Source organism: Neomonachus schauinslandi, chromosome 7, assembly GCF_002201575.2.
Source record: "Neomonachus schauinslandi chromosome 7, ASM220157v2, whole genome shotgun sequence".
In the NCBI taxonomy this organism is placed as follows: Eukaryota; Metazoa; Chordata; class Mammalia; order Carnivora; family Phocidae; genus Neomonachus; species Neomonachus schauinslandi.
The window spans coordinates 66,774,030-66,788,048 of NC_058409.1; the positions used below are offsets into that span (position 1 = coordinate 66,774,030).

The 14,019-nt window shown below is 37.6% G+C and overlaps 1 protein-coding gene across 1 annotated transcript in view; it reads left to right on the top strand.

Annotated features, from left to right (window-relative positions):
• The window catches only part of ADGRV1 (adhesion G protein-coupled receptor V1), a 521,249-nt gene that overhangs the window by 244,178 nt on the left and 263,052 nt on the right, over nt 1-14,019 (top strand). The window contains exon 83 of the mRNA XM_044916755.1: nt 886-986. Within this exon, the coding sequence (XP_044772690.1) occupies nt 886-986 (101 nt within the window). The remainder of the gene's footprint in view (nt 1-885; nt 987-14,019) is intronic.

Consider the following 14,019-nt stretch of genomic DNA (forward strand, 5'->3'; position numbering starts at 1 on the left):
TCTCAGGGTGGTGGGTTCAGTCCCTGCATCGGGCTCTGCCCTCAGTGCAGAGTCTGCTTGAGATTCTCTCTCCCTCTCGTGCTCTCTCTCTCAAATAAATAAATCTTAAAAAAAAATGTGTATACACTCTGTACTTAAAACATGGTATTAAAAGAAATTTATATGAATTGCAAGATAAAAGATTTGTGTGTTAGTGTTGAGTTTCTAATCATCGCCTTGAAGTAGTATGAAGAGGTGAATTCTTTCTTAAAGAAAATAAGAATAGTTTTCTTTACGCCACTTAAAAATGTGGATGTTTAGGTTAAAAGTAATCTCAGGAGGAAAAACACATTTTGTTCCTGGTTTTGGCACCCAGTAGTGTAAGGTAACTCTTAAAATTCATAATTACCACTGTTGTAATTACATAACTATTCCTACTAGATAGAAAGGGGTAATTACTGAGCCTGAGTTTTGGTTGTACCATTCACAGTTTTATGCCTAAAAAATCTTCTTCACCTCCCTAGATATCTGTATTTAGCTAAGCCACCTATTCTTAGAAAATTAGATTAGAATTTGATCCTTTTCTCAAATGGTAAAACTTGTCCAATGGAAACACAGAAAACCAGAAGCTTAATGAAATTATATATCTGCTATATTTGTGCAGTCTTTTGACTAAGGAAGTGAACATGTGGCTATTTGAAAATTAAAGTTGTCCTTTGGCCTTAGTTGGTAAGTGTGCAGATTTTATGTCATGTAAAATAGAGTAGATTAAAATTGCAATATCATCGTGGCCGGAGATACTATGCTATGCGGCCTAGGCCGACTACAGGCCTTCCAAAGATTTTTGCTGTGCAACTATTTGTTCATGGATTGTAAAACCACACGTGGACTTTTTTGTTCCTACAGGTCTTTGCCTGGCTGTTCTTTCCCATATCTTCTGTGCCAGGTGCTCCATGTTTGCAGCTAAACTTCTGACTCACATGATGGCAGCCAGCTTAGGTACACAGGTAGGAGAACTCGGGAATTTCTACCTTTCATGAGACGTTCATATTTCTTCTATGATCCTTGAACAGAATGTATAAGTAGAGTTTAATTTCAACTTAGTTGAAGTAAGCTTGTTTAGTTTTGTAGCAGAGGATGGAGAAGGAGCACGGTAAGAGGAAATGAGAGTTTCAGGGCCAAAAGTGTGTTTTGTGAATATTTTTCTCCAGAGAAGTACCGTAATATCATCCCTTACAAGAAAATAGCTGCTTCTTATCATGAAGCATTATATTCTCAACTTATGTGTGCTAAATATATGACTAAAATGTATATGTATTAAAATTAGCATAGTTTTTAATCTGTTTGAATAAAATATGCTCTGTTACAAATCCTTTTATATGGAGGGCATTAAGATGACATATATTTAAAATATTTGGATAATATGCAGTTGACCCTTGAACCACAGGAGTTGGGGCACTGACTCCCCATACAGTCAAAAATCTGCATGTAACTTTTGACTCCCCCAAAACTTAACTACTAATAGTCTACTGTTGAGTCTTACAGGTCATATAAACAGTTGATTATCATATATTTTGTATGTTATATATATTAAATGCCACATTCTTATGTTAAAGCAAGCTAGAGAAAAGAAAATATTTAAAAAATCATAAGGAAAAGACATTTACAGTATTCTGTACTTACCGAAAAAAATCCACATGTAAGTGGATCCGCACAGTTCAAACCCATGTTGTTCAAGAGTCACCTGTATTTTGTTTTGTTTAATATTTAAGAATACGGTTTGGTAGAACATTCTTTTCTGAAAAATTACTCGGGTGTCAATTGCATAAGATAATAACATGAGAAACATGTAGTCATTCATTAGCATGAAGTTTAAAGCACAGTTTAAAAACAGACAACAGATCAAAAGATGAAATTGGATGCCTTTTCTGTCTATGAGGTACATGGACAGTATATATGTGTGTGTGTGTGTGTGTAATAATTGTGAACACAGACTATTTGCAAACCATTCTGTGAATGTAGATGATGACTTAATTTATTTTTCTGTGAAGGTCCAGGAGGTTTTCATAGAGGAGGTGATGTCTGAGCTAGGACTTGAATGAGAATTTCATGCAGTTTGTTGATTAGGGGAAAGGTGGGCACAGATGTTTATATAAGCAAAGGGGAAAAAGCATAATCACTTCTACTTAAAGGCTGTAATTACAGATCCAGACAGTAAGAATACATTATACAATATTATTATTGAGAGAACTTTGTATTTATTTTATAAAGTAAAATTTCCCCTTTTCTAGGTAGTTGGGACCCTTCTGGAGTACAAAAAATACTATTTCTTGATTGGGTGCTGCTGGTTATATGCATATGTTCACTTTATGTAAATTTATTGTGCTGTACACTTAGGATTTGCATACGTCTTTCAGAATGCTAAAAGCATTTCATTGAACTCTGAACAGAAGTTTTTAAAATAATACTAGTGGAGGAGCTGAAATATAAAATGGAAAATTCTCTGAGATACTGGACTCCTGCTGAATTTTTTTGTCCCAGGAGTGAAAACGGCAACGTGTAAATTTCATAACTTTATTTTGGGGGTAACAATTAAGTGCCGGATTCCAAGCAGAGGATTCCAGATTGCGTTTTTTAAAGTACCTATGAGCTATGGGAGGTAACAGCTGTTACCAAAAGGGGGCTTGCATTGAATTTGACAAAGCTATTTATATTGCCTTGGTAACCTATCTTAGCTGTCTGATCTTGTCTTTGCTTCTTGTATGTAAGATCTTAGAAAACCCGCCTTCCATAATTAGAGTTTACTTGGCTGCATTCACCACCCACTCTGGTGATTTTTTGGCAGCAGAATTTGTACAAGTCTTAATTATAGCACTGTAGAATTACAGACAACTCTTCAGTGTCCTAGCAGACAAATTTGCTCATGTCTAGGGATGTGAAAGAAGGACCCAGGATTTATATGTTGGGACATTGCCTTCTGATTCACATTGTACTTACTATTAATTTTAGAGAAGAAGGTTAGTCAAATCCATGTTTTTCAGTTTATTTTTAGAATAGATGAAGCCATGTGGCATGAAGTATTCTATAATGTGTGGCTTGTGACATGAAATCACTAAAAAAATAATTTCCAGAGTTTATTTTGGTAGGAAGAATTGGTATATTGTTGATAGAGAAAGTACTGTTTCCTCAAAATGGTTTACCTATCTACTTTGATTTTTTAAAATACCCTCTAAATGAAAGAGAATAGTTGTTTCCCTGAAAATCTTTTAGCAAAAGCTTTTTAAAATTCTCAGACTCTCCAAAAAAAGAAATGAAGCTGACTACAGGAACTTGGGCCCGCCCTTTCTGAATTTTAAAATTGTGTTTATATCTCCAGTTACGGAATCTTGCCAGTGGGGGTATTCCAGTTCCAACCTCGGATCTCTCATTTAAAATCCTCCATCAACGTTATGTTGACATCCTTAGAGTCTGAGTTTCCTCTTGAGAAGTCTTCAGAAATAGACTTCTGGCTTGTCCTTCTTTGGCTCCAAGAATGAAACTTCTCTAGCTGGCCTGGAGTGTTTGAGTTGCAAATACAGGTCAGCCAAAAGCATTCAGTTTTAAATCTTTATTGCTTACCTTAACTAGGTTGAATGGCATTTGTGGGAAAGGGAAGAATGGAAATGTGATAATCTGTGGCTTCCTTTCAGAGTACAGGGGGTCAATCAATGAGCAAGGCAGTCAGGAGTCAAGAAAATGTGATTCTGGCTCTACTTCTCTACTAGAAACATATGTAAAAATGTATACGTGTATATTCATAATTTATTATAAAATGTATTATATATAATCTATAAATGGGAGGAAGGTAAACAAGAATCCAAAGATTATTGCTGTTTTGAAAGTCAAAAGATTCTGCTTTAATCTGTAGTTTGTCATTCTAGCATCTTTGAGAATCATTGACTATAAATTACCAGCAGGTGGCAGTAGAAGATTTTTTTTTTAAATGGTTTTTCAGTCTCAAGCAAAAATGGAGTTCAGTAGAAAAACTTGAGAAATGTTTTTATAGATAGCCCTTCTTTGACTGGGCTAGAGAGTATTCTTCTGCAACATAGTAAATGTACATTTGTAGCTTATTTTTTTTTATCCATTTTGTTTGGAATTATACTAAATAAACATGTAGGGTGCTATAAGAAAGCTTGTACATCACTAGCTTAGAATATATCTTTCTGTGCTTTATCACTTACAGTTAAATTCAGGGGCATAAGATTGTTTTCATCATTGTATTTTTGCTGTGAATAACTTTTAATAAGTGTGTTATTTATACTGAAATATGTGTTCATTGAAATGTCGCAGGTAGAAGTTTTTGAGATAAGATCTGTATTTTCAGTATTGTTTATTTTAAAAAGTATGCATTTTTCTTCAGTGCCAAGTTAATATTTCTCACTTACCTAGAAGAAAATTACTAAATGGCAAGAAACTGTGAGACCATTCACTTCAAGTATGAAGTGAAAAGCAGCAAACAAATTTTCATGGTATTGGGTGATGTTTCTCGGAAAAACATCTAATTATATCTTTGGAATTTTTATCTTAGAATCGCATTGCCAACCCATGTGTGCCCTGATAAGGCTGGTAAACAACTAGGACAAAGGACAAGTTTGCAGTTCAGGGTTCTTAGTTCTGGGGGTTCTGTCAGGAAAAGCAATTCTCCAAATCTAAAAAAAGAACAGAAATTTTCTCATAGAAAACATGATGATAAGATAGAACTACATTTACTCTGGTTGGTAAACTTAACAGAGGGAAATATTTGGGGCTTTTTCCCTCTGTTTTTTGTTTATATGGCTTAAGCACATATTTGAAACTGAAGAATAAATTTGTCTAGAAAAAAATATGTGTAAAAATGATTAAATTTACCAGCCAGTCTATACATTATCTGAATTCAGACGACACTAAATATCTGAGAATTTCAAATACTTAAAGTTTTTGGTGGCCATTGGATATGCAGGGGTTTTAACTACACAGGCCTTCTCCTCAATAAAGGGCAAGGGAATTGCCTTAAAATGCAGAGGATTGTTCTCTGGTAGTTAGCTGAGGTTGGGCTCTCGTTGTTTGCCCGATATTCCCATTCTGCAACATTTGGGGCGTCATTTTGCAGTGTCGTTTTGTTTCCCAGGTAGAATGCCGCTCAGATATTCCTGCCAGCAGATTCTGATTTAATCTACAGCCTGTGTCATTTTAGCTTTGAATCTCTAGCATTTTTGGGACTCTGAGAATCATTGACTACATGTGAATGAAGCCAGAAGCCATGTGTAACATATCAAAGACAGGCTCCTTCTGGCTACCGCAGGGCCCGGGTTCTCTCCCTGCAGCTTGGCACTATTTTGTTGAGACCGCCAGCTCAGGAAAGCCATTGTGTGTGTAGAGTCTGAAAACATGTATCTCACAAGTATATTTTTATCAGTTGAAGCAGAGTGTGACAGAAATTGTCAAGTGTCAACTAATCAGAACATTGGTTGGAAGTTTGGGTTCATCACTTGGTAACCAGGGTATCCTATGTTATTTCTGCTTTCGTTACAAAAGGAAAGTGTTTAAGAATTTAAGTACAAGGATCAAAATTGGATCTTGCTTTGGCAGTTGGGTACTTGAGAAACACAAACGGTCATTATTCAGTAGAACATTTATGATTATTTGTTAGTGCAAACATAAGTAGGTTAGAAAAGTGTTTCTTACACTTCGTGTCGGCATCTTAGTAAAATTCGGACGCTGAACCAGTAAGTCTGGGGCGGGTTTCTGGACGGGGCTTGTTAGGAGGTCAGGTTAACCATGTTATGACCTAAGGACATCTGGTTGTTGCTGTTGCTGCCAATCCTGCTGTTGCTGTTGTTATTACTAAACCCACACTGTCAACCTATTTTCCTTACTATGAAAAATTAAGAAATGCCATTAATTAAATTTTTACTTTCATTTAAAGTGTCACTGCCTTTGAAACTACTTACAGACATTTGTCTTTCTTTCTTGAAGGAAAGACTTCTGCTGCTGTTTTTTTTCTTGTTTTATCCTCCCTCCTGTCCCCCAACCCTGGGTTACTAAGAAAAGGAAAGGTACTTAGACAAGTAAACTAATGGACGACTCAGAGTACAGCCTAGGCTTTTATTTTGGTCTTTCTCATAGCATTTCATACTTGGCAGAGCTTCTCAATGTTGTTTTTGGACATAAAATAAACCACTAGAAAGAAAGTGTAGCCAGCCCCTCCCCAATTCCTTCTTTCCTCTAAAGAGCTTGTAAGTGCCCCCATTTAAATGGTATTAAGTATGTAAGGCTTCTATTTTTATTTTTCATACAAAAAAATTCTGTATTTGGTTGTGCCTTTTCTTCATGTAGGGATTAATTTGGTGAACATGAATGAAGAGCATTCTGCACACAGATATGAATATACACTTAAGTAGAATTGATTAATCTCTTTGAGTCTTAATGCAAATATAATGTCACATTCATGACTGGTGCCCATTAAGTTGCCCAGTAGTGAAATTAAAACAAAAATCTCAGCAAACCCTGCTTATCCCAGGTGAGGATCATCATTTATCCATAAACTCAACCACTTTGAACTCATCTACCATATGCACAGTTTTGAGATTGTGCAATGGGCAATTCCAGGCAAGATATGCACACAGGAAGTATGTAAATAACAGTGTAAAACAGTAACCTCATTGTAAGAACCAAGTATGTACGTAGATCTCTTCTTCTCTTGTATACTCTATAGTACTCCATAAGCTGTGGACTTGGGGTGGGGGGGACTCGGCTGGAAAGTCTCCATGGAGCAAATGGAATTGACCTAGTTGTTGAAGGATGTATAAGATGTGAGGACTTAGAATGTGACACATTCTGGGAAGGGAAAACAGCAAAAATCAAGGCATGGAGGTTATGATGGACCTGGGAAATTCCATTTCTGTGAGGCCTGCCCCTGTGCATAAAGAAATAGATCCGGCGACCACAGATGAGGCAGTTTCATTTTGCCTGAGAACTGTGGGGAGACACCGATGGAGTCAGTCCAAAAAGGCGCAGTATGAAAGGGGTGTTTTTAAGGATTAATCTAGCAATTAGGGATTAAATGAAAAATAGATTAAAGTAGATGAGAGGCTGGAATTTAGGGAGATGAGTTTGGAGAAGCTGGGTTAGGGCATCCTAACCCTTATCTGGTTAGGATGGGTTGTGAGCTTGGACAATGGTAGGGGTAATGAGAATCCAAAGGAAGAAATAAGAACTAATAAAAAAAACCACCTGTTTTGCTTTATGAAAGCTTTGGAATTTCACTTCTGTCTTTAAACCAATAAAAAGACCACATTGCACATTTTATTTAATAAATGCTAATATAATAAATGCTAATATAATACTAAGTATCGTATAGGTACTGATATCACCCCTGTTTTATGGATGAGGCAGTCAGGGCACAAAGAATGTAAGTTCCTTGCCCGAGGTCACATGGTTGTAAGCAACAGAAGCAGTTACTGAGCATGAGCAGTCAGGCTCCAGTCCTTGCCTTTAACCACTATGCATACTGCCACATAAATCAGGAATTAATGAGATTTACTCTATCACCAAAGGAGGTCAGTGATTCTCAGGTGCCTGTGAAACTGGTGGTTTCATTTGCCTCAAATAGAAAATGCAGAAAGATTTAATAGTTTGCAGCCTTAGGGGTTTAAAGTTTCCATAGCACATGTAAGCTAGTGGTTTAGATGTTACCTACATAAACATGGAGGTCTTGACACTGTGAAATAGGTTCTTTGAGACAGGCTGTGTAGTGAACCTGTGATTATAGAATGCACATAGCTAATGTCATTTGTGGTACTGAACTCAGTGATTTACATGTATTGCTTTATTGTTACAACAACCAGATGAGCCGGGACCTGCCATCTTTCCTATTTTATAGATGGAAAAATGGGACAAAGTTCCATTACCTGTCTTAACCTTCACTAGTAGAATGTGGCAGCCGGAAGAAAGATTCAAACTCGAGGCAGTCTGGCTCTAAAACCTGTGTGTTTAAAACACTGTGCCATGTGGAATGAGAAGGATCATTAGATGCAGATAATTAAAGCACAGTTAAAGTTTCTGAAGCCAAGGAAGGGAAAGGGGTTTCTAATGGAAGGACTGAGCATCAGTGGGAGATTAGTCCTCAAATTTGGCAAGAACAAGGTTCCTGGAAATTTGGAGAGAGATGATGAAAATTAGACATAAAAGGTTAGGGAGGAAAGGGGTAGGGAAGACGTGGGAGAGGCTGATTCAGACCATACCTGAGAGAAGTTTGGCAGTGAAGGAAGGGGACAGTCAGCCCGGGATCGGCCTGGGAAGGGGCGCAACTCAGGTGTCTCTGATCATAAAAAGCTTGCTGAAGGGAAGGTGGACCCTGGGGCTACCAGCTACCAGCAGCCAAAAGGGCAGGTTTCCCCATCTCCCCCCATCCCCTCCTCATTGGTATTTTCCTCTTTTGAAAGAGAGCTTTTTATAGAAAATTGATGAAAGGGTAATAAGATTTAGTGCATTTCTCTTTGGTTCCTGTTTTTATTTATACTTTTTGATTGCATGGAAATGTTTTATGCAGGCACGTGCCACTCTGCTAGCGTGCCTAGCCTAATCTTGTTACATCTAGAAGATTAGAGCTATAGTTTGAGCTCCCCCTCCCCCATTTCTTGAATCCAAATTTCTTTGATGACTTTATATGTGAATCTGCAGTCAGTTATGAAGTAAATTTGTAACTAGTGATTATCAAATAATTTTATAGTCTTTTCCGCAGCCAAAAATATTATGTTATTCACAAGTATGTGCTTTGAGAGGTTAAAATGATACTGGTATTCAGATAGACTGAAACTTGAATATTAATCCAAGTATTGAATTTCAGGAGAAATAATGTATTTTATTTTTGCTTTCTTCTTGAGTACACATTTCCTTTATATACCAAATTTTTCATTCTTAAATATTTTAATAAAGAAATCCAGCTTTTTTTCAGCATGCTTTCAAAATTTAGCTCAACCATAAACTGTTCTCCCTAAATTGAAAATAAGTGGACGCTGAAGATACAAAAATAGTATTGTGGTCACACTACTGGGAAATTCAAACTTTCCCAAGTGCTGAAGTAGCAAAGCAACAGAAAGAGTGAGTAATATTCTGAATGAGGCTACAGTGACATTATCATGTTTGCAACATGGCTTTTGTTACTAGGAAAATTTGTGAGGCAAATCCAGACTTTACCAGAAAATACCAGTTTGGAATCTTCTATTACAGCCTCAGAAGCATAAACTATGCTTGACTTTTAAAAGACTAGTTTTGATGTCCCTAACTAAGGAAAATCAGCCTCTGAGAAAAATTGTTTTTATGAATATTTAATGATAGCTCTAAAGAACTTTAACAAATATGGAGTGTAGGAGGAAGAGACCCAGTTCTGGAATTAAAAGGACGAAGGGAGTAATATCCCTGAGCCGTATCAGAAAAGTCTTTGGAAAAATAATGCCTGCCTTGCGGAGTTATTAAAAGGATAATAGATGATGTTCAAAAAACTTGAAACAAGACCTGGAGAACAAGGGAGCAGAGGAGGAAAGTGAGGTCGATTCCTGCTGCCACACAGCATTGAAGAGGCCCTTTGGGTTCTGCTCAAACACTTCCGAATGACTTCTGGAGCACCGAGCCTGGTTTGGTGTTCTTGAGGTTTTCTTAAATCAACTGCGAGGGAGGTGACAGTTTTGTTCAGCCCCACCTTTTAAAACAGTCAGCTCTATCTTGCCTGTTGCCACCCTTCTCATTGTACTGTCCCAGAAAGGCTTTTCTATTGGTCTGCATTATCTGTAGACACTGTATTAATTTTGCTTTGTTTGTATATATATTTTTAAAGATTTACTTATTTATCTTAGAGAGAGAGAAAGAGCAAGTGTGTGAGCGCCGGGGCGGGGGGGAGGGGGTTGCAGGTGGAGGGCAGAGGAAGAAGGAGAGAGAGAATCTCAAGCAGACTCCCTGCTGAGCGCAGAGCTGGACTTGGGGCTCCACGTGGGGCTTGATCCCATGACCTTGAGATCATGACCCAAGCTGAAATCAAGAGTCAAACGTTTAACCGACTGAGCCACCAAGCGCCCTTGCTTTGTTCGTATTTTTTTTAAATTTTTTATTGTTATGTTAATCACCATACATTACATCATTCGTTTTAGATGTAGTGTTCTATGATTCATTGTTTGCGTATAACACCCAGTGCTCCATTCAGTATATGCCCTCTTTAATACCCATCACCAGGCTAACCCATCCTCTCACCCCCCTCCCCTCTAGAACCCTCAGTTTGTTTTTCAGAGTCCATCGTCTCTCATGGTTCGTCTCCCCCTCCGATTTCTCCCCCTTCATTCTTCCCCTCCTGCTATCTTCTTCTTTTTTTTTTTTTCTTAACATATTTTGCATTATTTGTTTCAGAGGTACAGATCTGAGATTCAACAGTTTTGCACAATTCACAGCACTTACCAGAGGACATACCCTCCCCAGTGTCTATCACCCAGTCACCCCATCCCTCCCTCCCCACCCCCCACTCCAGCAACCCTCAGTTTGTTTCCTGAGATTAAGAATTCCTCATATCAGTGAGATCATATGATACGTGTCTTTCTCTGTTTGACTTATTTCGCTCAGCATAATACCCTCCAGTTCCATCCACGTCATTGCAAATGGCATGATCTCATTCCTTTTGATGGCTGCATAATATTCCATTATATATATATACCACATCTTCTTTATCCATTCATCTGTCGATGGACATCTTGGCTCTTTCCACAGTTTGGCTATTGTGGACATTGCTGCTATAAACATCGGGGTGCACATACCCCTTTGGATCCCTACATTTGTATCTTTGGGGTAAATACCCAGCAGTGCAATTGCTGGATCGTATGGTAGCTCTATTTTCAACTTTTTGAGGAACCTCCATACTGTTTTCCAGTGTGGCTGCACCAGCTTGCATTCCCACCAACAGTGTAGGAGGGTTCCCCTTTCTCTGCATCCCCTCCAACATCTGTCATTTCCTGACTTGTTAATTTTAGCCATTCTGACTGGTGTGAGGTGGTATCTCACTGAGGATTTGATTTGGATTTCCCTGATGCCGAGTGATGTTGAGCACTTTTTCATGTGTCTGTTGGCCATTTGGATGTCTTCTTTGGAAAAATGTCTGTTCATGTCTTCTGCCCATTTCTTGATTGGATTCTTTGTTCTTTGGGTGTTGAGTTTGATAAGTTTTTTATAGATTTTGGATACTAGCCCTTTATCTGATAGGTCATTTGCAAATATCTTCTCCCATTCTGTTGGTTGTCTTTTGGTTTTGTTGACTGTTTCTTTTGCTGTGCAGAAGCTTTTTATCCTGATGAAGTCCCAATAGTTCATTGCTTTGTTCGTATTTTTTAAATGAGAGTTTTTCCCCCCCCCCAATCTTAAGTATTTTCTAAGTGCTTTTGTCTTTATTGCTTGTGGTGAGTTGTTGAAACCTTAAGAACTGGAGATATGTGTCTTTCTTATATATATATGTATGCTTTTATATATATATATATATATATATATATATATATATATATTTAAATAGGCATATAAATGTCTTTTTAAAAATACATATGCCTTTATATATGAAAAACATAAAATACATATATATATTTACATATACAGTGTGTGTCATGTAAGCTTGTGCGTGTGTGTGTGTGTGTATACTTTTGGAAATTGAAATAGGCTTATATTTCAAAAACAGAAATACTCTGTGATGAAACACTTGGTGTACTGCTAAGTACTACCTGCTATAAACACTGATATGCATAAATTCCATGTAATCCTTACAACACTGTGAGGTAATCAGTATTATTTTTATTACCTCTGCATTACACATGAGAAAAAGGAGACCCCAAAAGATTACATTATTTGCCCCCTTCCACCACCCCACATCAGCTAGGTCTGTCAGCTCCAAAGCCGTGCTCTCCCTCCCCACCCCTCTGTGAAGGATGCCAGAGAACTCCTCCATGGTGCCTTTTCCTCCCCTTCCATGGAACAGAACAGCATGGTCTCTTGGAGACGTTTTTTAAAACAGCTTTGTTGAGATACAATTCATGGACTGTACAGTTCACCCATTTAAAGTGTATAATTCATTGACTTTTAGTATACATGCAGAGTTTTGCATCCATCACCACCATCAATTTTATTTATTTTTTCTAGCTTTATTGAGGTGTAGCTAACATTTACTACTATACTAATCATGTTAGTGGGTCTCTCTTAAGTCTCGTTTTTAGTTCTCTGACATCTTGCTTCCTTTTGTAAATCTTTTCAATGATGGGCCCTTACAAAATTGGTTCTTAAATTTACAAGTATATCTGTAAGTCCTAGGAAGTCATGTCTTGGAGCTTTAGCAGCTTGCTCTACTGACAGAGTGTCTTACATTTGGTTTCCCATCTGCCTAGCTAAGCTTTAAGGTCCTGAGCAAAAAGACTATTCTTTTTTTTAGTATCATATGCTATACCAAATGATAAACAAGAGGGTCAAAATGACAATAGTTATAAAAGTAAAGCAGCTTTTCCTATAGGCTTGTTAGTTGTGTGGAGTCTAGAACCACCTTTCTAGCAAAGCCGCGTTTGGATCTAATCTCCCAAGTACGCAAGCCCTTGTGTTCTGCCAGGGATGGGAGGAACTTGGTTTCAGGCACTATGTTTTGGTTGTAAGGGTGAATGTTATTGCCAAATTGAAACATTTACATGTTACATATCAACAGCCAAGTGCATTTCATGGCCAAATTTCATCTGCAGAAGATGGCATGTGTAAGTGATCTTATGGGGCTAGGCGTGGAAACGGAAAAATTCCATAGCAACCCCAGACCCCACCTCTAAGTCCCACTCCAATTCGTTTTATGCCCTCGCCCCTTTAGAAATACAGAAATCAAAGTTAAATGAAAGTGTGATACTCTGAGTTCATATTCTCAATTTTTTTATATTTAAAAAAATTTTTCAGTACAGATTTCCCTTTTAAAAAATATGCATAGAGTTAACTGTATTTGGGAATTAAATGTATTTTATGTCGATGCTTCCAGAGTTTATCCCAATTGTTATCATGTTCCTGTAAACCATCTCTCTTCTACAGTAGCCTTGAAACTATCCCCCATGGTTTTACTCTGGCCCTGGTCTTTATAATCTGTTCCCTTCTCGGGGCCAGAGTAGTCCTTTCAAAGACTTAATCCACCCAAGTTATTCTCCCACCTAAAATCCCTCAGTCACTTCCTATAAAAAGAGGAACTTTTGACCTTTGTCCAGCAGACCACTGAGGATCATTCCTGCCTACTCTGATCTCACCTCCTACAGTCTCTACCCATTCACCCAACACCAGCCACAGTGGACACATTTCAGTTTCTTAAACATACCACTTCCTTGTCCTGGGTTCTGGGTTCTAGTTAACTCCCAAGCCTTGGAAGTTCTGTACCAGTGTTTACTTATTCATAAATTTATTCATCTGTCCATCCTTCACACTCAGCTCTTACTTTTATCACCTTAGAACAACCACCCTGAGTAGCCCCCTGCCCCACAATATCACATCACTATTTATTTTATATCATAAATCAGTACCTGGGGTCTCTTGTTTATTTATTATCTTCTGTCCCCTTCTTCACTTCCTACTTCTCACCTCCTGGAATAGAAATTCCATTCGGTCAGGAATTGCCTGTCTTGTTCATTGCTATGTTTCCGGCACCCACAAAAAGCTTTTTGACGCATACTAGATTTTCAGTAAGAACTAGTTTATAATAAGAAAAATAATCAGGTGCAAGGAAATTGTAGGCTTGCTCCTTTAAAAAAAAATTCTTCAGCAATTTAAAACTAAGTTATCACCATTTTCTCATGAAAATAAGCTTAATTCCTTAAAGAAAAATCAGAATTAAAAAGATTATTCATATCACTAAAGAACTGTAATGTTGTAGGATCTACAGCTTACAAAGTGCGTTATAATTCTTGGTTTATAATTTAAGTGCACTCAATTCAGAATTAGTTTTTCCAGAAAAATAGTTATAATGAGAAGTTAAGATCCCAAGCC